Below are 27,060 nucleotides of genomic sequence, written 5' to 3' on the forward strand. Positions count from 1 at the left end.
TGACTCCCTCTCTCTCTGCCCCTCCCCCGTTCATGCTCTGTCTCTCTCTGTCCCAAAAATAAATAAACGTTGAAAAAAAAAAAATTTTAGAAACAGAGAGTGTGAGTATGGGTGGGGCAGAGAGAGAGAGAGAGAGAGAGAGAGAATCCCAAGCAGGCTCCATTCTGTCTGCACAGAGCCCAACGTGGGGCTCAATTCCAAGAACTGAGATCATTACCTGAGCCAAAATCAAGAGTCGGACACATAACTGACTGAGCCACTCAGGTGCCCTGGAAATTTATATTTTAAAGAGAAGTAGGAAACAACTTCAGCTTTTTGAAATGCAGAAGTCTGTTCTCTCTTTATATCCATTTAATACATTCTTACAATGAATAACCTGCACTGTTTGATTGTTTCTATCATATTGAAATTTACATATACCACTTTCTTAAATTTATACATTCATTCATAATTCACAAAGAACAACAACTAAATCCATCACTAAATTTCCCAAGACAATAGGAAAACAAAAGACAATTTATGGGCTGAACTTCCATAAATATCCTCATTATTTATTGTTTTCTTTTCTCCAACCCTTGCTCCACCTCTGTTCCTCTCTGGACTTTACCCTTATTTAACCTCTCATTATTGCCATCTGTTGCTTCTCAGTAAAGCATTTCACAGATATACACACTAATAGAGACTCTGTTAGGGAACTTACTAATTTGCATCATTGCCAATTATGAATCTAGTTCCATTTCTTGAGTGCGAGGCTCTTAAAAGCATCACTTTATTTTATATCTTTTACTCTCTAACTGCATTACCCAGTAGTTCTGAATACACACACACACACACACACACACACACACACACACAAAGACTTATACACGAGTATTCACAGCATCTTTATTCATATTAGCCAAAACTGAAAATACATCCAAAAGAGCTGAATGAATAAACAAATACTGGTATATACATACAGTGCAATGTTATTCACCAATAAAACAAAATTAACTATGGATATACATAAAGTAAGCAGATCAATGGTTGCTGCAGAGGCTAGAAGGAACTTTTTGGGATAATGATGGTCTATATTTTGAGGTGGTTAGTGGTTACATGGGTAGATGCATTTTCAAAATTCACTGAACCCTACTTTTAAAATGGCTACATTTTATTGTGTGGGAATTACATCTCAAAAGGTTGAAATTTTAAAACTAGAATTTTATAAAATTACATATCTAATATTTGTTTTTCTGTAAATATGGAAAATTCAAGAGATTTATTGTTCAAAGGTGCAAAAGATCAATAAAATAGAAACGGATTATTTCTTCACATTTGGCCATACTGAATAGCATATGTCATGTAAAATGTTTCCATCAGAAGTGATATGATGAGCAAATTATTGTATATTTAAAGCAATTTTCTTTATTTTTTTTTAATGTTTATTTATTTTTGAGACAGAGACAGAGCATGAACGGGGGAGGGTCAGAGAGAGAGAGGGGGACACAGAATCCAAAGCAGGATCCAGGCTCTGAGCTGTCAGCACAGAGCCGGACGCGGGGCTCGAACTCATGAACTGTGAGATCATGACCTGAGCCGAAGTCGGACGCTCAACCGACTGAGCCACCCAGGCGCCCCTAGAGCAATTTTTAAAACCATCAATACTCAACTCTTTTCTTTGTTACTTTTTTTAATGTTTATTTTTGAGAAAGAGAGAGAACATAAGCAGTGGAGGGACACAGAGAGAGGGAGACACAGAATCTGAAGCAGGTGCCAGGCCTTGAGCTGTCAGCAGAGTTCAATGTGGGGCTCAAACCCACGAACCATGAGTTCATGACCTGAGCCAAACGAGACGCCTAATGACTGAGCCACCCAGACGCCCCAATACTCAACTCTTAAACATCAAGAAAAGTAAGGAAAGGCCACAGAAGTCCCTGATGTAAAACAGGTGAGTAAAATTCACAAATATGTTTTTGAAAATCCTAATACATGGAAGAAACAGACAGGTTATCTGTTTTATTCATGAGTTGAAGGAGTCACACTTTTGTTACAGCCATTGAAAAAGAACACCAAGAAGTACCTCATTTTCAGATGAGACAGAGAAGAAGAGGGATATTGTGCAGGCGACTGGTTTTAAAAAGAAGTTCTTGAGAGCATCTTATTAACAAAGCCAGTGCTATGGTTTAAAATATAGTTATCTTCACTGGGAGAAAAATGCAGCAGCAACAGCCTTTGGTAGCAACTTTATCTCCAGTTAGCATCTTACCCATAGTATGGAGGGACAAATGGAAACCATAAAAAAAATGTGGTTATACATGAAAAAGAAACAACTTGACATCCATATCCCACTGGATGTGGGTCAGAAGTACATTTTTGATCAAAATAAAAAATGAAAGTGCCTGAACTGAAGAGTTGTCTATATTAACAGGAAACTCTCCTTCACCCTCTGCCTAGCACAGTATGAAACCATCAGTACAAAAGAGGAACGGAAGCCAATGAAAAGATTATCTATAAATGTTTTCACTGAAACCATTTTGTTGAAATGACTATCCAAATGATTCAGCAGAATTTATTCTTATACAATTAACTTAGATAGTTGAAGAAGACTAGATTATAAAATATTTATCATAGTGGATCACAATGTATATTTCTTTTTACCCTCAAAATTCCTAAACCTATGGCAAATATATAACATTGTTCATTAGCTTTGTAGTGAAAGACACATTGAATAAAAATGCAAATGTTTTCTTTAATCACCAAGAATTTTTTCTACTTCCCATTTCATTTAGTTCTATCAGAATCAGTCTGCTTTTGTATTGTTTTTTAAATTAGAAAATTGACATAATTGTATATGTTTTTGTGCATCCCCAAATGAAATAAAGTGACAATATATTTGTTCATTCAACATTTATTAAGTAACTACTATGTGTAAGGAAGTGTACTACTCATTGAAGATAAAACAAGGCACTATATAGACATTTTCTCTATGCTCATGGGGCTTAGACAATTAGAGAAATTAGAAAAATAAATAAATAAATCATAGTCAGTGCTATGAAGAAGAAGGAATGGTCTGAGGACAAGAATGGTAGACAGTAGTCAGAGAAGGTTTCTAGAGATGGACCATTTAAGCAGAGACCAAAAAGAAAAGAGGGACTTATTCAGGTGATGACCACTAGGATGAATTTTCCTGGCAGAGGTGAGAGCCTCTACAAATCCTCTGGAGAGAAAAGGCTCAGACCTTGTGACAAAGGGAAAGATTAGCTGGATTGGCACCTAGAAAATGAGGAAGACTGTGTTGTTAGGCAAGAGTTGGATCACATAGGGATTTTTCAGTCTCGGTAAGAAGTTTCAACTTATTTCTAAGTGCAGTGGGAAATCAGTGGAAGACTTTTACAGGGAAAGTGATGTGGGTCTGTTGACATTTTGTTAAAGTCACTTTTCCTGCCAACTCAAAACTGGGTTGGAAGAGAGAAAAAGCCAATGAGGGACACCTAATATTAGACTTTTTCAGTCATTCAGGAGAGAAATAACAGAGGCCTGGGTTAAGGTGATAGTGGTGGAATGAGAGAAAAGAGAATGGATCCAAATCTATTTTGTAAAGAGTAGAAGCAGGTCTGCAAATAGATGAGTAGGGTATAGGACAAGAGAGAAATCAATGTTGGCTCCTCACGTCTGGCTTCAGCAATAAAGTGGAGGACGGTACCATGCACCGAATCAGAAATATCTGGGAGAAGTAAATGGGCCTCGTGGGATGAAGAATCAAACTTTGCACTGTGGACGTATGAAGTTCAAGGTGACTATAATACATCTAAAAAGAGATGCCAAATAGACAGTAGAATGCATGTGATGTGGGTGAGGACTAGAGAAATACATATAGAAGTTATCACAACAAACTGATGCATCAGACTTAATGAGATCATCTGTGACAGAAATGTAGAGAAGAAAAGTGAACTCAGCACGAAAAACGGATGAATGTTAATATTCATAAGTTTGGTAAAGGAGAAACCAACAGGAGGAACTGATAGAACAGCGTCAGTTACAGAGAAGGAAAATCAGAGAGGAGGCATGTGCGCTAAGGCATTCCTCTCAGTCAACACACGATAATATGTCAAGTAGCAAAATACCAAAATGAGGACAAAGAGTCATCCAGATATGATACATGCAAGTTATTGGTGAGGTTGACTAGAGCAGTTCACTGAAGTAGTGAGACTAAAACTGTGAGAAGTGAATGAGAGGTAAAAAGGTAGAGATATATGTAGATAGTTCTTTTGAGAAGTTTATCAGACTAGGAGAGAGACTTAAAAAGTATTTGTTTTGCAACGGGAAATATTACCACATGATTGAATACTAGTGGTAATAATCCAGAAGGAAGTGAGAGAAAATAATGTGAGAAAAATGTCATCAAAGGAATGAGGAACTTCAGGAAGAGGCTGAAGAAAACTTTCCTCCATTGTGACAGAAGTGAAGAAGAACATGGGTGCTAGCATGGGTGAGTTGTAGTTCTAGAGGAAGGAAGATTAAAAATTACTCTGTAAGAGTTTTTTGGGTCTTTTTTTCTATACTTTCTGTTCAATTCTCCCGAAATGTTTAAGTGTTAGTGTTTAACCCATCCTGACTTGGAAACTTACCTACAGGAACAGATTAAACAAACTTCCAATATAGGATTCATCCTGCTCTGTGGCCATTCTGTAAAAAATTGTCTCTGAATACAAACTAATCATTATTTTTACAGAAAATTAATATATACAGGTCACAACTAATATGCTTAAAAACACATGAGGTTTTTCCAAAGAAAATTACAGACATAATAGAATACCACATGCTCCTTCCTCTCCATGCAACAGAATCCTGGGGCATATGAAAGCACAAACAGATATTATAGTTATCTGTATCATATATCATTTGAAGGAAGCACACATTTTTGTTATTATTTAGTTGAATCCATTTAGATGGCACAATGCTGCAAATATCTATGATGTTAGGAGTATGGATGAAAGGTCAGGGCGAAACAAAAATCACATGTCTCATGTATAGGCATGCTACCAATCAAGGGCTGAACCAATCCATTTTTCAAAAAGAGTTTTTTTTCAGTCACCCACTGCTGTATAAAAAAAGAGGACCACCCCTCAAAACCTTGGAACCTTAGGAGCCAAGGAATACAGTCTTGGAAAGTGATGGAAATACCACAGGATAAAACTGGAATGAACTTTTGAGATCATTTTATTTCATGTTTTTATAATTTTTCTCAAAATCTTTTTTTTTATTTTCCAGTGAAATATCACATCGAACATATGAGAATTGTGCTCAGACTATGATGCCAGGTTTCTTGCACATACTTCTGGTAGCACCCAATATATCTCCAAAGAACCACAGAGCCCCAAGGAGACAGAGAGAGGGTAAGTTAGAGAGATAATAGACCTAGTTAGTGACAATGGCATTTGGATTTGCCTCAGACTTTAACAACCCCGATTCTCAGGCTGACAGATGCATCATGGGAGTCGAGTCATCTTGAGAAACTCTAAATATTTATATTGGCTCTAGGACATCAACACCAAGAACAAAACCATGGTGTCTGGGAGGACTTCAGCTCAGAGTATGTCTCCTAGAGACCACTTGATGGGTTCCTGTTGTGCTCTCCTATTGAGATAATCCTCCAAGCTGTGGGAAACCCAAACCAGCAAACAGTGCAGACAGTGAGTCATGGATCATACATAACACAAGCACTGTGCTTTGGCACCAGGCAGGGTGACATTAATGGGACAGTTTTTTGTACATTTCATGGAAAATGGAAAGTGCAATCAAATGATAAGAATATAATGGTTTTTATGTGGCATATATATTAAAATGTGCTAAAATTTTAAATATTTAAATAATACACCACATGAGGAACATAGTCTTTGTATATGCTCACATTTGGAACATAAAACTCACTTTTAAATCTATAGCATGAGGAAAATTTACTGAATTTTTGACATTGCTCTTCCTGTCAAAAGACAATAATTGAAGGAACTGATCCTACTATTTGAGTCTGCCAAAAACAATTCTAACAGAAAGATAACAGAATTTTACTCAAAATTAACGTAGCTTTTGCTATATTTTGTTACTGTGTTACTATAGTATTTCCCCCCCTCCCTCTTGCTCTCTCCTACACACACACATATATACACACACAGAGAGACTCAGAAATATTTTCCATCAGTTTCAGTGTGGTTTGTTTTCTGCGCTGCTCCCTAGTGACAAGGGACTCTGCCATCATGGCATGCTTCAGATTGTCTCCCATAGCATCTAATTTCTGCACCGCACTGCTGCCTCTCTTCAGCTCCCTAATATTGAGAATAGGGTATATATTTTTGTAGGGTATATCTTCATTATCCATCATCATAATAATTATAATAAAATGTAGTAAGGAAAGTGATATAACAATAAGAGGAAGTCTGTGTAACCATATAAGATGTTGCAAAAAGAAAGAAGATAATTTCAGGCAAAAGTTTATTATACTATAAGATTAGAAAGGAAGAATTGTAGGAAAGCTCTCTTTACAGAGAGGGGACATCGAAAGTGAATGCCCCAAGAAAGAAAATATTGAAACACACATATGTCTTATTTAATCACCTATACAATTTAGTCACATGCCAAAGTAGAGACAGTATCTGCATCACCTATATGGTTTTCCAAACTTCCTATTGTGTCTCTTATATGCAATTCACCTCAAGATGTTTTTCCACATTTGTTGGAGATGAAATATCCAACATAGACACGGGAATTGTATGTCCAGCAGGAGAGAAAGAAACCTCTCAAAACTCAGCCTTCTTCTATTACACATCTAATAGGGAACTCATTTTAGCCCAACAGGGGTCATCCTTGAAGGCTACAATTTTTGTACTGATGTTCTTTGGAGGCGTTAGAGTTAGTTCAGTAAAATGATGTACCACTAAAATTGGTATAACTTAATATACAAAGATTATAATGATGTTCAATAGGCTGACTTCAAGGAATGTACTTTCTAAACTTTTTTAATGCTTATTTAATTTTGGGAGAGGGGGAGAGAGAGACAGAGCAGGAGCAGGGTAGGGGCAGAGAGATAGGGAGACACAGAATCTGAAACTGTCAGCACAGAGCTTGATGCAGGGCTTGAACCCATGAACCCCAAGATCATGACCTGAGCCAAAGTTGGATGCGTAACCAACTCAGGCGCCCCAGGAGCCACTCAGGTGCCCCAGGAATGTACTTTTTAAAGACAGGTAAAATTAAGAAGACATCCAGAGGGAGGATCTTGGGTAGATGGTGGAGTAGGAAGACCCTGAGCTCACCCCATCCCACGTTTACAACTAGATTTGCCCACATCCAAACCAATAAACAGGAGAGCCAACCAAAGACTTGGAGAACAAACTCCACAACTATATGTAGAGAGAAGATGCCCATCTGAAAGGTTAGGAAGGTCAGAAAGGGGGAAGCTGTCCACAGGAGGGAGGGAGCTGAATCCACAGAGAAGGCAGAGAAATGGGCCCTTGCACCAATAAGCTCACATGGGAAAGACTAATCCTCATAATGTTTGGCTTTAAAAAGCAGAGGAGCTAAATTCTACGAGTGTGTAAACCAGTGGGGCTTGGAGCCTAGAGCTTTAAAAGTCATCTGACTCAGCACTGGGTGAGCCTGGAGGGTGAGTGATAGCTGGGTCTCTGCCCTTAAAGAGATGTGGGGAGAGGCAACATAAAAACAGCAGTTTACACAACATTGGGGGCAAACCAGAGACAGATCTGTTTGTACTGATTTCTGAGCATGTTGGAGAACTTTGAAAACAAGGGAGCTGGCAGGTGCCATTTTCCCCCCATCCCCCAGAATAAACACAGAGCCACCTGTGGGAGGCAGGGTTGCACGGATACTTGTAGCCTTGGCCCAGGACCCAGGGCAAATCATATTAAAGTGGTGCAGGTGCCCCACCAAGCATCCAGGTACACAGCTGCCTCTGTGTGCCCAGCCAAGCTGCAGAAGAGCATCCAGCCATGTGTTCTACCATTGTCATGTGCTGCTCCCAACCTCATGCCCTCAGCCACCATAGCACTTGGGGGACCCAACATAGGACTAGTGACACAATTCAAATTTTGCTAACACTGCCATACTGCTCCCAGTTCCCAGGAGAGTGCACCCCCTCAGATCTGGTCTACCTGGGTCCCCCTAACACCAAAAAGAGCAAACACAGCCACAACAGGCAGGGAGTCAGTGCAGACAACTGCACTGAAAGGACAAGTGACTCAGACACAACAGCAAGGCGTAAGTAACATACACAGGATATTCTCCTGACATGCCAAGTTCTGGTAAACAGGGGATACTGCACTGCAGGGCACTCTGGATCCTCTTCTACATGAAGTCACTACTTTCAAGAGCAGAAGACATAGCTGACTTTGTTAACACACAGAAACAGACATAGAGAGGCAGACAAAATGAGGATACAGGAAAATTTATCCCAAATTAAAGAACAAGATAAGGCCATGGCCAGAGATCTAAGCAAAACAGATATAAGTAACATGATTGATAGAGAATTTAAAGCAATGACCATAAGTATACTCATTGAACTTGAGAAAAGAGTGGAAGACATGAGTGAAACCCTTAACACAGAGACACAGAGATAAGGAATAACATGCCAGAGATAAAGTGCTTAATAAATAAAATGAGAAACATGGTTGAAGGAATGAATACCAGATGAAAGAAGCAGAGGAACAAATTAGTGACCTACAAGACAGAATAATGGAAACTAATACAGTTGAACAGAGAGAAAAAAGAATTACACAAAAGGAGAATAGACTTAATGAACTTAATAACTCCACCAAGCATAATCACATTCATACTGTAGAAGTCCCAGAAGAAGAGAAGGAAAGGTGGGACAATTTGTTTTAAGAAATAATAGCTGGAAACTTCCCCCATCTGGGGAAGGAAACAGACACCCAGACCCAGTAGGTAATAGAACTCCCATCAAAATCAATAGAGCAGATCCACAGCAAGATATATTGTAATTAAATTTGCAAAATATAGGGGAGCTTGGGTGGCTCAGTCAGTTAAGGAGCTGACTCTTGATTTCAGTTCAGGTTATGATCTCACAGTTTGTACATTCAAGCCCCTCATTGGGCTCTGCACTGACAGTGTGGAGCTTGCTTGGGATCCTCTCTCTCCTTCTCTCTCTGCCCTTCCCCTCCTTGTGCTCTCCCTCTCTCTCAAAATAAATAAATAAACTTAAAAAAAAAACTGCAAAATATACTGAAAAAGAAAAAAATCTTTAAAGCAGAAGACAAAAGAAGTCAGTAACTTACAAGGGAAAACCTATAAAGCTAGCAAGAGATTTTTCAACAGAAACAAGCCAAAAGGAAGTGGTATGATGTATTAAAGGTGCTGAATGGGAAAAATATGCAGCCAAAAATACTCTATCCAGAAAGGCTATCATTCAGAATAGTAAAAGAGATAAACAGTTTCCCAGACAGACAAAAACTAAAGGAATTCATGAATACTAAACCAGCCCTGCAAGAAATATTAAAGGGGACACTTTGAGTGGAAAGAGAGATCAAAAGTGGCAGTGTAAAGGCACAAAACACAAAAGGAGTAAAAATTAATATTTTTGTAAAAAAAAATCAGTCAAGGAACTCACAAAAAAATAAAAAGGATATAAAATGTAATCACATATACCTAAAATGTAGGGAGGACAGGAGTAAAGAATGGGTTCATGGGGTTCCTGGCTGGCTCAGTCAGTACAGCATGTGACTCTTGATCTCAGGGTCATTAAAATCAAGTCCTACGTTGGGCATAGCGATTACTTAGAAAGAAAAAAAAAAAAAGGATGAGTTCACACTTACATGATCATCAACTTAATATAGACTGCTATACGCAGAAGGGGTTACCAGATATCAAAAACTATTAATAAACATACAAAGAATAAAGAGAAAGAAATCCAAATATATCACTAAGTAAAATCAGAAAACATGAGACAAAGACAAGAGAGGATCAGAGAAAATCTTCAGAAACAACCACAAAACAAATAATAAAATGGAAATAAATACATATCAATAATTACTTTGAATATAAATTGGACTAAATGCTTCAATCAAAACATATAGGGTGACAGAATGGTTACAAAAACAAGATCCATCTATATGCTAACTAAAAGAGACTCATTTTAGACCTACAGACAGATTGATAGTGAGAGGATGGAGAAACATCTATCATGCAAATGAATGTCAAAAGAAAGCCAGAGTAGCAGTACTTATATTGAACAAAACAGACTTTCTTATTTTTAATTTTTTCTTTTTTTTTACATTTATTTATTTTTGAAAGACAAAGCACGAGTGGGGGAGGGGCAGAGAGAGAAGGAGGTACAGAATCTGAAGCAGGCTCCAGGCTCCGGGCTGTCAGCACAGAGTCTGATGTGGGGCTCGAACTCACAAACCATGAGATCATGACCTGAGCTGAAGTTGGAGGCTTAACTGATTGAGCCACCCAGGCACCCTGAACAAAACAGACTTTCGGGGTGCCTGGGTGGCGCAGTCGGTTAAGCGTCCGACTTCAGCCAGGTCACGATCTCGCGGTCCGTGAGTTTGAGCCCCGCGTCAGGCTCTGGGCTGACGGCTCGGAGCCTGGAGCCTGTTTCCGATTCTGTGTCTCCCTCTCTCTCTGCCCCTCCCCCGTTCATGCTCTGTCTCTCTCTCTGTCCCCCAAAAAATAAATAAACGTTGAAAAAAAAATTTAAAAAAAAAAAAAAAAAAAAACAGACTTTCAAACAAAGACTAACAAGAGACAAGGATACCATAATTATAAAGGGGACAATCTAACAAGAAGATATAACAATGGAAATATTTATGTGCCCAACCTAGGGACACCCAAATACGTAAAACAGTTAATAACAAACAAAAAGAAACTAGTTGATAATAATATAATAATAGTAGGGGACTTTAACATCCCACTTACATTGGTGGACGGATTATCTAAACAGAAAATCAACAAGGAAACAATGGCTTTCAATGATACACTGAAACAAATGGATTTAACAGGTATATTCTGAACATTCCATCTTAAAACAGCAGAATACATATTCTTTTCAAGAGCACATGGAACATTCTCTAGAATAGATCACATATTAGCCCATAAAACCAGCCTTAACAAGTTCAAGAAGGTGCAAGTCATATCATCTATCTTTTCTGACCATAATGCTTTGAAACTAGAAGTTAACCACAAGAAAAAACCTGGAAAGACTACAAATACGTGGAGGTTAAATAACATTCTCCTAAACAATGAATGGGTCAACCATGAAATAAAAGAAGAAATAAAAAAATACATGGAAACAAATGAAAATGAAAATACAATGGTGCAAAACCTCTGGGATGCAGCAAAAGCAGTTCTAAGAGAGAAGTATATGACAATACAGGCCTCGTTCATGAAGCAAGAAAAATCTCAAATAAACAACCTTACACCTAAAGTAACTAGAAAAGAACAACAAATAAAATCTAAAACCAGCAGAAGGAAGGAAATAATAAAGATTAGAGAAGAAATAAATAATACAGAAACTAAAAGATCAATAGAACAGATGAATGAAACCAGGAGCTGGTACTTGAAACAAATCAATAAAATTGATAAACCCAGAGCCAGACTGATCAAGAAAAAAAAGAAAAGGACTCAAATAAATAAAATCACAAATACGAGAAGAGAAATTACAACCAACACCACAGAAAATAAACAAGTGTAAAAGAATATTATAAAAAAAAAACTATATGCCAACAAACTGGACAACCTACAAGGATAGATTCCTAGAAATATATAAACTACCAAAACTGAAACAGGAAGAAACAGAAAATTTGAATACATGGATAAATAACCAGCCAAGAAATTGAATCCGTAATCAGAAAACTCCCAACAAACAAAAGTCCAGGACCAGATGGCCTCACAGGCAAATTCTACCAAACATTTAAAGAAGAGTTAATACCTTTTCTTCTCAAATATTTCAAAAAATAGAAAAGAAAGGTAACCTCCAAATTCATTTTTTGAGGCCAGCATTATTCTGATACCAAAATCAGATAAAGACACCACTGAAAAAGAGACATACAGGTCAATATCCCTGAGGAACATAGATGCAAAAGTCCTCAATAGAACACTAGCAAACTGAATTCAATAATACATTAAAAAAATCATTCAGCATGACCAAGTGGGATTTATTTCTGAGTTGCAAGGGTGGTTCAATATTCACAAATCGATCAATGTGATACATCACATAAATAAGAGGAAGGATAAGAACCATATGATCACTTCAATAGATGCAGGAAAAGCATTTGACAAAGTACAACATCCAGTCATGATAAAAAGCCCACAACAAAGTAGGTTTAAAGGGAACATAACTCGGTATAATAAAGGTCATATATGAAAACCCCATGGCTACTATCATCATCAATGGGGAAAAACTGAGAACTTTTCCTCTGTCATCAGGAACAAGACAGCGATGCCCACTCTCACCACTTTTATTCAACATAGTACTGGAAGTCCTAGCCACAACAATGAAAGAAGGAAAGAAAGAAAGAAAGAAAGAAAGAAAGAAAGAAAGAAAGAAAGAAAGAAAGAAAGAAAGAAAGAAAGAGAGAGAGAAAGAGAGAGAAAGAAAAGGAATCCAAATCAGCAAGAAAGAAGTCAAACTTTTACTACTTGCAGATGACATGATACTATATATAGAAAAGTTGAAGGATTCCACCAAAAAACCTGCTAGAACTGACAACTGAACTCAGGAAAGTCACAGGTACAAACTCAATGTACAGAAATCTTGCATTTCTATATACCAATAATGAGAAATTAATGAACCAATCCCATTTACAAATGCACCAAAACCAATGAGATACCTAGGAATAAATCTAACCAAAGAGGTGAAAGACCTATACTCTGCAAACTATAAGACACTGATGAAAGAAAATCACCAACACAAGAAACAACAGATATTGGTGAGGAATGTGGAGAAAGGGGAACCCTCTTGCATTTTTGGTGGGAATGCAAACTGGTATAGAGAGTATTGAGATTCCTCAAAAAGTTAAAAATAGAAATAGCCTACAATCCGGCAATCACACTACTGGGTATTTACCAAAAAAATACAAAAACACTAATTTAAGGGGATACACACACCCCAAGGTTTATAGCAGCAGTATTTACAATAGCCATATTATAGAAACAGCCCAGTGTCCAACGACTGATGAATGGATAAAGAAGATGTGTGTATGTGTGTGTGTGTGTGTGTATGTGTGTGTGTGTGTATATATATATATATGTGTGTGTGTGTGTGTGTGTGTATATATATATATATATATATATATATATATATAATGGAACATTATCCAGCCATAAAAAGGAATGAAATCTTGCCATTTGCAAGGACATGGAAGAAGCTAGAAAGTATAATTTTAAGTGAAATGAACCAGAGAAAGGAAAATACCATATGATTTCACTCATAGGTGGAATCTAAGGAACAAAACAAATGAGGAAAGGGAAATAGAGAGAGAAAAGCAAACCAACCAAGAAACAGACTTAACTACAGAGAACAAACTGTTGGTTACCAGAGGGGAGGTGAGTGGGGAGATGGGTAAAATAGGTGATGGGGATTAAGGAGTGCACTTGCTGTGATGAGCACCGGGTGATGTATGGAAGTGTTGAATTACTATATTGTAAACATGATACTAATATTACACTGTATGTTAACTAACTGGAATTTAAATAAAAACTTTAAAAATGAGACATCTATCATAGAGAAACTGAAACTAATATTGAAAACAAGAGAATGTTCCCAATCAGTTTCTTCTGTATTCTGCTGTCTTTCTCACTTCTGAAATCAGAGCACATTGCTTTTTCAAAAATTAGTAGATGTTTAAATTTGTTTTCATATTAAGTCTACTATAAATTTTTGGATTTTTTTTTCTTGTCAAAGTTTAAAAACACTTGAATTAATAATTCAAATAAGGAAAGATTTGGTGACATAATCTTTACTAAGTTGTTGTGAGGTCTTTCATTAAATGTTAAAAGCAAAGTTTAGTAAAAGTTTCTGTTAGTGTATTAAAGTTACCAATATTATGAAAGATTTTCTAGCATATAATTCAATCAGCCATTATACAACAGAGAAATTACTCTGCAATCCCCTTGGTCACGTTCACTATTTGGTACATTAAATGAATCATTATTCCTAAAATCTGAATTTTTTTAACGTTTATTTATTTTTGAGACAGAGAGAGACAGAGCATGAACAGGGGAGGGGCAGGGAGAGAGGGAGACACAGAATCCGAAGCAGGCTCCAGGCTCCGAGCCATCAGCCCAGAGCCCAATGTGGGGCTCGAACTCACGGACCGCGAGATCGTGACCTGAGCTGAAGCCGGACGCCCAACCGACTGAGCCACCCAGGAGCCCCTGAATTTTTAATAATAAACATGCATTGGAAACAATATTGGCAAAAGAATTTTAAAGGCTGCTTTATTGAACCCAGAGACAATTTTTCATATTAACAAATGCCTAAATAATGTCCTCTGTGAAGTGTTAAGTGTGCATCTGTTAAAACTAATGCCTGTTTTAGGAGAAGATACAGGATACTGGCTGATCATACATGACTAGAACAACTGTAAATTGATACATTTCTAGAAGGAAATTTTACAATCTAAATCAAAGATTTTACAACTAAGCATGTTCTTTGATTCAGCAACTACAAGTCTGAAAAAGGGTCCAAGGAAATAATAAGATAGTTTGCAGAAACCACTCAAAGTAGTATATGCATAGAGATGTCCCAACAATAAGATGCAAGCCATATAATTTTTTTTATGTTTTTATTTTATTTTTGAGAGACAGAGACAGAGTGCAAGCAGGGAAGGGGCAGACAGAGATGGAGATACAGAATCTGAAGCAGGCTCCAGGCTCTGAGCTGTCAGCACAGAGCCTGATGCAGGGCTCAAACTCACGGACTGTGAGATCATGACCTGAGCTCAAGTCAGATGCTTAACCAACTGAGCCACCCAGATGCCCCTAGAAGTAAGTCATATAATGACTAATCTGTGTGTGGAATACTGTGTAATTATTAAAAATTATGAAAATCTATCCACCGAAGTAGGGAAAAAACAGTCAGCATGCTTAAAGCTGTTGCAACTGAGTATTACCCTCACCCTGAACAGGCCAGTTCCTAATAGAGTTCTGGGCACACCATGCCCACTAGACAACATTGCAAGCAGAAAAGTATTTGCTTGGTATTCTTATATTGAGCTTTGTCTACAGGAACAATAGGGCAATTTTTTTGGTAACTGTGCAAAGATCTTATTGACTTTGAGGATTTAGGGCAGGAACAGAGTAAGAACTTTTTACTTTCCAGAAGACCTAGTGACAGAGCTGAGTGTCAGGCTCTATTGAGAAGAACCATTAAGGCTTCATTCATGGGAAGAGTGTACCTCAGGAACATGTTCTATTGTTAGAAATTTCATTCTCAGAAGTAATGTTGGGAGTAAATGAGTCTAGCCTAAGATGACAGAACAGGATAGAGTGTAATGAGTAATAATAAGAATCGTGAAGTGATACTCATATCCATACATATATATACATGTGTGTGTATACAGAATTTAATTTTTGTGTATTTAATAGATTTGAAACATTGGTGAAATAACAGTTTATGTGAGCTAAGGACGGGATTAAGAATCATGGTTCTGTAGTTCTATTTGATGATTTGGTGGTGGGGTGGCAGACAAAATAGACATATCAGAAGAGGCTAGAAACCCCCAGAAGTTTTTCTCATGAAGGAATCACATTAAAAAAAAAATCTCACTTGGAAAGAACATATGATGACTTACAGTTATCCAGAATCTCTCTATAACTTTTTGTTATTTTCATTGTTGTTGAGTTTTTATTTCATAATCATAAGCTTACTCTGCAATCCAGCTAGACTTGGAGGGTGTAAGGAAATATAGAACACACCGAACTGCAGCAAGAACACAAAGATTATAGGATATTTTGAGCAGATGGGGGGGAAGGGGTGCTGTCCTGTGCTACAGAAGGAATGGTCTGGTAATTAAGATAAACATTGCTAAATTTATTAGATTTGTTCACAGTCAGCAATGGTGATCTTGCTAGTCTTGTCATTCTTGGCCCCAAAGTGCTCCATGGCTTCCACAATATTCTTGCCCTCTTTCACCCTGTCAAAGACCACATGCTTGCCATCCAACCACTCAGTCTTGGCAGTGCAGATGAAAAAGTGGGAACCGTTTGTGTTGGGTCCAGCATTTGCCATAGACAAGATGCCAGGACCCATGTGCTTCAGGATGAAATTCCTCTTATCCAATTTCTCCCCACAGATTGACTTGCTACCGGTGCCATTGTGGCATGTGAAGTCACCATCCTGGCACAGAAATCCCCAAATAATCCTATGAAAGCAAGAACCTTTATAACCAAATCCTTTCTCACCAGTGCTCAGAGCATGAAAATTTTCTGCTGTCTTTGGAAATCTGTCTGAAAACACCTTGAAGGAGACGCAGCCCAAGGGTCCGCCATCCATGGTAATGTCAAAGAACAGTGCGGTTGACCGTGGCTCAGCAGCGCGGGTCGCTCCAGGTAGTGGCGTCTGCAACTCTTTTGACCTTTTCTCCTCCACTAGGCACTTCAGATAAGACAAACTTCATGTGATAAATATGTGCTCTGAGATACATGTGTAAATATAATTTTTGTCAATGTCAGTATATTTTTCTCATTGTTATTTCAGATTGATCTTTACTACAGGGGTTCATGAACTGGAAGTTTTTATTTCTCAGCAGCCAATCACTCTAACAAGGAGGTAAAAACTAACTTTAAATAAATAAATACACAAGGAGGTATTATAATTAAATATGCCCTAGGAAAATGTAGCAATCTTTTGTGATATAAAGAAAACCCTCTTCGGGTGCCTGGGTGGCTCAGTTGGTAAAGCGCCTGACTTTGACTCAGGTCATGATCTCATGGTTTATGAGCTCAAGCCCCGTGTGGGGCTAAGTGCTGATAGCTCATTGCCTGGAGCCTGCTTCAGATTCTGTGTCTCCCTCTCTCTCTCTGCCCCTCCCACGCTCATGAGAGTTCTCTCTCTCTCTCTCTCTCTCTCTCTCTCTGTCAAAAATAAATAAACATAAAGGGGCACCTGGGTGTCTCAGTCAGTTAAGAGTCTGACTTCGGCTCAGGTCATGATCTCTCGGTCTGTGAGTTCAAGCCCCTTGTCAGGCTCTGTGCTGATAACCCAGAGCCTGCTTTGGGTTCTATGTCTCCCTCTCTCTCTGGCCCTCCCCCACTTGTGCTCTGTCTCTCAAAAATAAATAAGTGTTAAAAATAAATAAATAAATAAATAAATAAATAAATAAATAAATAAATAAATATTAAAGAATTAAAAGAAAAAGAAATTAAAAAGAAAAGAAAGAAAGAAAACCCTTTCATATTTATCTGGGTTTTCAACATATCACAGCGAATCTTCTGAAAACCTATAGGTGAGCCACTAGGGCCTCAAAGATCATCTTTAAAGATACTCCACAATCTATATTATACAAACAAAGTATACAAACTATAAAAACAAAGGCTATCTATTTAACTTTTGTTATATTATTCACAACTATTGAGGTATATGTTAGAAATTCAATGGTAATGAACATCCACAGAAATTCAGACTCAAACCAGCCATTAATATTTTCAAGAAGGCTAATTAGTGTGTGGCCAGAAGCACACACAACAGAATGACTGAGGTTGTTGATTGGAAGAATATTATACCAGTATGGGCTTAAAAATGCTGCCAGGAGCTTTACTAAATACTATAAACATGAACATTGATGAGATCACTTACCTCGTGAAGTTCAGAATTTGAGGGAGAGGACAGACATATAAACAAATAAATCTAGCAATGAGATGAATGGTGTAAGAAGATGAACAGGTGTTTCCAAATCATAGCATTTAGCTTTAACGGGATATCTGGCAATATTCCCTGAACTAACAATGATATCTGAGTTGAGAAATAAAGGATAAGACTTTTTCAGACAAACAAGCAGCGAAAGGCATATGAGGTAAAAGGGTCAGCATGAACAAGGAATTCCCTTTTGAGAATTCCAAGTATTTTATAATTCCAAGAGACTAGATCACAAAGGACCAAAGGAGGCTTTTCGATCCTGTAGGTAATAGGGTACTTTTGAAAACCTTTACACAAAAGTGTTATGCCATACCTGCATTAGTCAAGGTTCTCCAGATAAACAGAACCAATAGCATGTGCAAATATATAGGAAAAGATTATTATAAGGAATTGGCTATATGTTTATGGAGACTGGCAAATCCAAAATTTGCAGGGTGGGCCAGCAGGCTGGAGACTCAGGAGAACCAATATCCTAGTTCAAGTCTAAAGGCCATCAGCTGTAGAACCAGAAAGGGCTAATGTTGCAGATAAAATCCAAAGGCAGTGTCCTAAAGAAGTCTTTCTTACTCCATAGAGGTCTGCTTTTGTTCTCTTCAAGTCTTCAATTGATTGGATAAGGCCCAGCCACTTCTTGGAAGGCAATGCACTTTACTCAAAGTCCACCATAGTCCACCATTAAATGTAAATCTCATTCAAAAACAACATCACAGATGAGCACTGAGTGTTGTATATAAGTGATAAATCATTAATCCTATAAATTCCACACCAGAAATATTACACTGCCTGTTAACTAACTGGAATTTAAATAAAAATTTGGAGAAAGGTGCTTGGGTGACTCAGTTGGTTGAACATCTGACTCTTGATATCAGCTCAGGTCATGGTCTCGTGGTCATAGGATCAAGCCCTGTGTCAGGCCTGCGTTAGGCCTCTCATTGGGCTCCACGCTCAGTGTGGATCCTGCTTAAGATTCTCTCTGTCACTCTGCCCTTCTCCCCTACTCACACTCTCTCTCTCTTTCTAAAATAAATAAGTAAACATTTAAAATAAATAAAATAAATAAATAATTTGGAGATTAAAAAACAAAAAAGGGCATGAAAAACAGAACAAAACAAAACACCAATACAGAAACATCCAGAATAACGTTTGATCAAGTATCTGGGTAATCCATGGCCCAGCTAAGTTCACACGAAGAATTAACCCTTAGAGTACCATATCTCAAATCAAGACGGAAGGAGTTATACCATGTGAAGTAGACCACCCAGCACCTTTAATACATTAGTGCACAGCTGAAGTTTAAAATATGTTTCTCTTTTTATTGGAACAATCTAGATGTTGCCATCTAAACCTAACATGAAATGGTTGGTCTTGCTTGGTGAAAAGAGAAAGTTGGGCCTTTTTACCACATCAGTAACCCATTTTTCCTACCATGCTTATGACTTCATGGAATTACAATTTGAAAATGTGTATGAATTAAATATTCACTAGTTTTATAAGGAGTGACTATAACTATCTAATGATGTAGAGGCAGAAATCCTTTAGTGTTCAGAACACTTATGGAGTATTTAGAGTCAATATTATATTTTAATGAAAGGTATTTAGTAACTTTGATGAACTCGAATAAATAAAAAAATAAATAGTACTTTTTAGATTTTGTATTTAAGAATTTTGATTGGAGGGGCACCTGGGTGGCTCAGTCAGTTGAGCGTCTGACTTCTGTGCAGGTCATGATCTCACAGTTTGTGAGTTCGAGCCCCGCGTTGGGCTCTGTGCTGACAGCTCAGAGCCTGGAGCCTGCTTCAGATTCTTTGTCTCCCTCTCTCTCTGCTCCTTCCCCACTTGTGCTCTGTCTCTCTGTGTCTCTTAAAACTAAATGAAAATTTTAAAAATTAAAAAAAAAGAATTTTGATTGGAATTTATTTCTATTAAGATATTTTCAGGTGTTTTAGGGGCACCTGGCTGGCTCAGTCAGTGGAGCATGTGACTCCTGATCTCGGGGTTGTGGGTTCAAGTCCCATGATGGGTGCAGAGATTACTTAAAAATAAAAAAAAAAATCTTTTAAAAAAGATATTTTCAGTTGCTTTAAAAGATCAGATATCTTATCTCAGAAAAATGATCCCATTTATTTTTTAGTCTAAAAGATACTCTGTTATAGAGTGAGACCCATCTGGATTTTCCCCTAACACTGACAGTTAATCCACATTTAGAATTAATTATGTACCATGTACTGACATAAGACCTTCAAATATTTGAACTCTCCGAATCCTCATAGCAATTCTTTTTTTAAAAGTTTTTATTAAAATTTCAATTAGCTAACATACAATGTAATATTAGTTTCAGGTGTACAATATAGTGATTTAACACTTCCATACATCATCTGGTGCTCATCACAAGTCCATTCCTTAATCCCCATTACCTATTTAACCCATCCCACACCCCCTCCTCTCAATCCTTATAGCAATTCTAAATGTTAGGCACTATTGTGGTCCCTGTTTTATAGATGATAAAATTAGAGACGTTAAGTGTCTTTCCCAACGTCAAACAGTAGGGGGTGGACCCAAGATTTGAACCAGGCAGATTAGTTCCATATTCCATCTCTTACCTACAGCATTACACTATCTTCCATTTTTACTGATCAGAACATATAAAAAAATTAAAACAACAAAACATGTAAGTAATATGTGGGCTTTTGGTTTGATTTGTTTGGGTTTGATCTGGAGGGAGAGGATGGGTGAGGACTGCAAACAGTATCATATCTGTAGTGAATAATTAGCTTAAACCGAAACTGGGGGTCAGATCAATATTCGGCATTGTCTGGCAAATTGGGGCCAACTAAAAAAAATGATGGAATTCGCTTGGCAGTCAAGATCTAAAAGACCTGAGACCTCCCCACAGGTCTAGACCAGTGACCTGTAAAAACCAGTGTGGCACAGAAGAAGGTACACATGGTCTCACACTGGACAGATTACCCAGCCAGGGTGATCAGAGTAGACAGTCAGCAAGTCAATCAAACTACAGAATAAACCAACTATATTTCAGTTCAGATCTTTGATTCCAGGGCATTTGGGATGATTTTCTGGTCACAGATACTGATTGTAATTTAAAAACTAAACTAAACTAAACTAAACTAAACCAAACTCTTTGATAAATTGAGCTCTTAACTGGGGAAGATACAAATAAGGTCTAGTCAAGCACATCCAGGTATTTTTTAGTTTGGCAGAAAGAAGCAAAGATCACAGACAGTTGAAGTTGAATTATCCATTGGTGAGTGTAATTCCTGCTTTCTGGGCCCTCGAAGCTGCCCTGGTTCCCTTCCTTTAAGATACTGATTTTTTTAAACTCTGCTTTTTGTTTTGGCAGCCTCACAAAATCTCTTTTTAGTTCTGGTTATCAAGAATCAATTTTGTTATTTGCTACCAAAAGCCAGCAACCAGTGCAATTTATTCCCTATTTAGCTAAGAGACTTATCTCTCATTCTCTACCAAAATCTTACCACCATTTTCTACCCAAAGTAAGTCTCTCTTTGACTTCCACTGATCTTTTCAGTTTGGAACCCACCTGGGAATAAATCTGATATGACAGCACTTTGTAAATACAGATGTACATGCTAATATTATTCTGTAATGTATACTTATTCAGTATTTTAGTACTCTATACCCAATTATACTCCCACCCACCCAACTCTATCATATAGCATGGTGCCAGGTATAATGGTAAACATTCAACATATACATATTGAACTAAATCATCACTATCAAATTCAAATTATAATTGTGTATAATTTATTCTATATAAATATTCTCATCATAACAAGAATCTTATTTTGTAGTACACTGCAAATATCTTTAGCAAAGGACTAGATGTTTGTCTTTTGGCCAGGTAAGTACACTTTCAAACTAGATAACACGTTGTAGTATTAAATTCAAACTTACCCTAAAATGCATAGATTTTCTTCAGAGCTTAACTCTCCTAAACAAAAATTTTGACCACTGGCTACCTTTCACATTTTCCAGTCAGATCTCTGCCACCGAATACTGAGATACAGTAACTCTTTAGTTATTTTAAGACTGTTTGTCTTGCCACCCAGCCTAAGATCAGCAAATAAAGAGTTCCAAACAGAAGCCACAACCTCAAGGTAATACAATCTCGGGCAAGTTAGTTATTTTCTTTACATTCCAGTTTCCTCGATTGTAAGGTGAAAATGGATAATTATTCTAATCTGCAGTGTCGTATTAAGGACTAAATGGGATTACGTTACTAAAGTGTTTATTACATATGGTGCTGTGAACATCAATAAATTTGAGAGTCAGATTGAGGCAAAACAAACTCAGGGTTTTTACTTATAGAAAAGCCTTTCAGACTTTGCTCAAAAAAATTTTTACTCATTGCTTGCACATAGTTTTTACAAACGTGGTTATCCATCTCCACCCTACAACAGAGTAAGAGTAGCAAATGAAAACACTGGTAGGCAGAAGGCCAAGGAACTGTTAAGTGGCTGACACACACCGATCATTTGTATTTATCTGTTATTGTTGGCTGCGTCAGAAGCCAGTAAACTGAAGGCAGGGTACATTTCGAGTTACCTTGCTGACATTGAGGAAGCACATATAAAAAACTAGTTCAGAAGAAATACCCACAAATCCAAAGAACAGATATCACACAAAGATAGCCCTGGACATTCATACAGACTGGTGGGCCTCAGAACATTGATACACAATAGAAGTGTGTTGAGTATAGCATCAAAAGCAGTGGGTCCCAGCTTAGATTAAAATCATAGGTCTACCCCTTATAAGCTGTGTTTGTTACCTATTGTCTCTGTAACCTCAGTGGCACAGCTATAAAAGGAGATAATAATAATTTTGCAAGGTCGTTTTGAAGACCAAATTTTTTATGTATATGTATGTATATCTTTATAAATTTGTGCAGTACATCTTGTACAAAGAGGCAAGGGGGTAGATTACACAATTTAGAATGATTTGTCATTTAAACATTTTTTTTCATTTAAAAATTGTCTTTATTTTAAGTTCTGCATTTATATAAAAGCCTCAATTAGTTGGAAAAGTTATTTAGGTATAATTCCTCATTCTTTAACAATGACAGATAAATAAAGCACTACTACCGTGAATTAAAAATGCATACATCATTTTTAAAAGTTTATTTATTTATTTTGAAAGAGAAACAGAGAGAGTCAGCAGGGGAGGCGCAGAGACAGAGGGAGAGAGAGAATCCCAAGCAGGCTCCGTGCTGTCAGTGCAGAACCTGATTTGGGGCTCGAACCCACGAACCATGAGATCATGACCTAAGCAGACACCAAGAGTTGGATGCTTAACCGACCAAGCCATCCAGGTGCTCTTGCGTACATCACTTTTAAATAGCATCATAAACATAATGTAAAGGCAATGAGAAAGTGGGAAAACATATTCACAACATATAGGAGAAGGGATTAGCAACCTTAATGTGTAAAGATCTCATAAAAATTAATGAGAAAAAGTTGGACCAACGTCATTAACAAGTTAAAAAAGAACTACAACTGGACTATATATATTGATTTAAATGCTAAGTAAAAATGGTGAGATAATATTTGCACCTATGACCTTGACAAAGATTTTTTAAGTTATTATAATGCCCAACATTGATTAAAATGTGGGGAAACAGGCATCTTTACACACTACAAGGAAGAATAGAAACTGGCAGTCAGCCTAGAAGTTGGCAATTTATATTAAAAGGCTTCAAGTGCTGTTTACTCTTTCATCCAGAAATACTAGTGAACATATGCAAGGAGTAATAGAAAAGAATATTCATCTCTTTGAAAGATTGGAAAATCCTAAAGTCTTTGTTCAACTAATATGGAAATAGTTCAGTAAATCATAATTTATGGTTCATTCACATAAAGGAGTATGTGTTAACTTATACAATCCTATAAAGTACATGTGTTGTCATAACAACATAATCATAATATAATGTTAAGGGAAAAGGTACAAACGACATACTGTATATTGTGCATTGCAATAATAGTGTATAGTTTTAAAAACTATACAGAAGTAAAAGTTTCAATGAAAATGACATAAACGTGATGATTGTTTAGAATGATTATGGGCAATTCTCAGTTCCTCTTTTTGCTTTTTTAAAATTTTCTGCTTTTTAAATTTTACCTTTACTATGTATTGCTTTTGCAATAAGGTAATTGAAAAAATTGAAACAAATATGTATTGATTTTTATAGAACTTGAATGTAAACAATACCATTTATTAGAAAATATATAAGGAATATCTTCAATAATCTTACACTTGCATAAGATTTTGTTTGTAACACTCTTCCGCGCATTTTTGCCTTAAGACTCTGTGACATACCTATCATCATCCCAATTTTAAGGATGAAGAAACTGTTACTTGAACAAAGGCATCCCGCTGATAAGCGACACGGCTCTGTCTTAAATGCAGTTCTTCTGAGTTGAAGGCCATGGCCCTTTCTATGGTACCAAGAGCTGCCTCCCACTTAATCCCTGCCTGGCAGTAAAAGAAGCCAACTGTGCATTAAAATATAGAATCTTTTGCACTTCTATTCCAGATGCCTGTAGGATCAAGCCAGCATATCATTATTTTTCATTTCATTGAGTTTTTTTAATGGCAAATTCTGACTGCAAACTCCTTCCTGAATGGAGAGTTCAAATTAAAATGTCAGTTTTGATTCAGTGAAGATGCTTTACTTTCAAAATATTTAAGGAAAATATTTTCATTAAAACCAAGATGATTGGATGTCAGAGTATATAAATGTCATGATAAGTTCCAGCATTTAGTAAAAAGATTTCAAGCCCTATTGGACAAATCTAGGAATCTATATGCAGGACAACATTCCTATAATGCAGGAAAACACTCTCATTACAAATATACATATGGATATGTATATTCACATAAATATTTTAAATGTACACAAAAGTTCTAGATACTTATACCATAATTTGTCAGTGTCTATGACAAACAATCCAATTTGTTGACAAGCAGTCTCCAACAATTATTAACAGTGACAGCAGCTATTAGATTTCTGGATACTAATATAGCTCTCATTGATGAATTGCTTTGCATTTTGCTAAGCCTCATGTCTTTCCATGTATATATGGGTTTTTTTAAATAAAGTTTATTTATTTATTTATTTAGAGATAGAGCACACTCAAGCAGGGGAGGAGAGAGAGAGAGAGAGAGAGAGAGAGAGAGAGAGAGAGAGAGAATCCCAAGCAGGCTCCATGCTGTGAGCGAGGAGCCCAACACGGGGCTCAATCTCATGAACTACAAGATCATGACCTGAGCCAAAATCAAGAGACAGACACTTAACCAGGGTGCCTGGGTGGCTCAATTGATTGAGTGTCCCACTCTTGGTTTCAGTTCAGGTCATGATCTCAGGGTTTGTGGGTTCAAGCCCTGCATGGGTCTCTGGTCTCTGCACTGATAGTGTGGAGTCTGCTTGGTATTCTCTGCCTCTCTCTGTGCCCCTCTCCTACTCACTTGTTCTCTCTCTCAAAAATAAGTAAATAAGATTACACACACACACACACACACACACACACACACACACAAAAGAGACGCTTAACCAACTAAGCCACCCATGTTAACTCCTTTGTATATCAATGAAGACTTTTGAGATTCACTTTAGTCTAGGTTGACATTCTCCAGACAAACAAAACAAAAATTTTATATGGATCTCTCATTACACACACACACACACACACACACACACACACACACACACAAATATTACAATTTATCATACCCAATCATCTTTCTCCCTAGTGATCAAGTTCTTCACAAATAACCTATTACAGCCAGACCTCATACATAGCTTTAATTTTAATTTAATTCATCCATAGTACAGATCTCTTCAACCAAGGATCACTACCAGCTTAAGAGAAGAGGCTTTTGCACTAATCCCATTTCACCTCTCCTTCTTTTTGTCCTCCAGAAACAAGAATCACTCCCGCCCAATCTCGTTCTCTCCCTTGGCCTTCACTCTTCTCTGAAATATCCAGAGACGATAAGAAGGAAAGAGTTTCTTTATTCCTTCCTGTTCTAAGAACTCCTGAGTCCTCTTCTCCAGCCATAGAAAGCTAAACCAGAATCAGAAGATGTAAGTTGATACTGCTGTCACCATTTTCTGTCCTGGCACTATTAGTGTCCTGGCACTATTTTCTCTCCTCTCTTCTACCTTCCCTCTTAGCCTTTATATTTATTTTTCTGCTTCACACAAACATCACCAGCTCTTCTTGAGATTCCCCCAACATAACCTTTTGCTAGAAGAAATTAAAAAGTCTTCCAACGACATGCTCTGAACCATCACAATCTTTGTTGCTTGTTTTGTTTTCACTACTGAACCACTGAAAGACCCCTCTTCAGCCATACACATGCCTTAGCAAGGGTATTGTATATGTCTTGCTTATTGCACATGCACAATAATTCAAAAAACACAATTATAAAATACTTAAAAATAAGCAGTCTGCTGAATTTAGCCAGATTTGGTTCAACGTTAATGAATCTACAAGAGTTAGGATTTGGGGAGAGGGGACATTTTTAAAAATTGGAAATTGCAACCAAAATAAGCAGATAAAATCCCCACTAACACATAATGATGAAAAGTCTTCATAAGACTACATGATTTTTTTATTTAACTAGAGAGCCTTAACTAGCTACTCTAGGGTCCTCATATGCAAAACAGAAATAAAGGGATTCCCTTGAGTGGTGCCCATGTTGTTAAATGCTCTCCCCACCCCACCCCACCCCCAGCATGAAGCATGAAGCAGGTCTCCACCCTCCCAACTTGAAAGAGGATGTGCATCATTCCACAGACGTCTGTCTTCTAGCACCACCCCTCACATTTCCTCCATTTACCAGGTCTTCAGCTGTGTTCTAGGAAGACCATATCATACACTATTAAGCTGGATATCTATGCTAAGCATATAAGACAATGACTGACAGAGGGAAAAAAATGTTTTTTCAATTACATACTCAATATATTTGTATTTCAAAAGGGGCAATACTTTTCTTCATTTAACAGTGAAAAAAGTTAGAAATTAACTTCAAAAAAATAAGGAAATGGCAAGCAACCATGACCCTGGGATCATGACCTGAGCAGAAATCAAAACTCCGATGTTCAACTGACTGAGCCACCCAGTCGCCCTTGCCTTTCCTATTTAAACTGTTCCACA

At 37.3% G+C, this 27,060-nt stretch overlaps 1 protein-coding gene across 1 annotated transcript; it reads right to left on the reverse strand.

Moving 5' to 3' along the window:
- Window positions 1–15,845: 15,845 nt before the first annotated feature.
- On the reverse strand, window positions 15,846–16,964 carry LOC122476753 (peptidyl-prolyl cis-trans isomerase A-like). The gene has a single exon (XM_043569601.1). It carries the CDS (start codon window positions 16,505–16,507, stop codon window positions 16,049–16,051), a length of 459 nt encoding a protein of 152 aa, XP_043425536.1. The 5' UTR covers window positions 16,508–16,964; the 3' UTR covers window positions 15,846–16,048.
- Window positions 16,965–27,060: the final 10,096 nt, after the last annotated feature.

The sequence above is a fragment of the Prionailurus bengalensis genome, chromosome A1 (genome assembly GCF_016509475.1).
Source record: "Prionailurus bengalensis isolate Pbe53 chromosome A1, Fcat_Pben_1.1_paternal_pri, whole genome shotgun sequence".
Lineage (NCBI taxonomy): Eukaryota > Metazoa > Chordata > Mammalia > Carnivora > Felidae > Prionailurus > Prionailurus bengalensis.

What these genes read in the sequence shown, in the direction of transcription:
- LOC122476753 (XM_043569601.1), bottom strand. Translation starts at nt 16,507, where the DNA reads ATGGATGGCGGACCCTTGGGCTGCGTCTCCTTCAAGGTGTTTTCAGAC.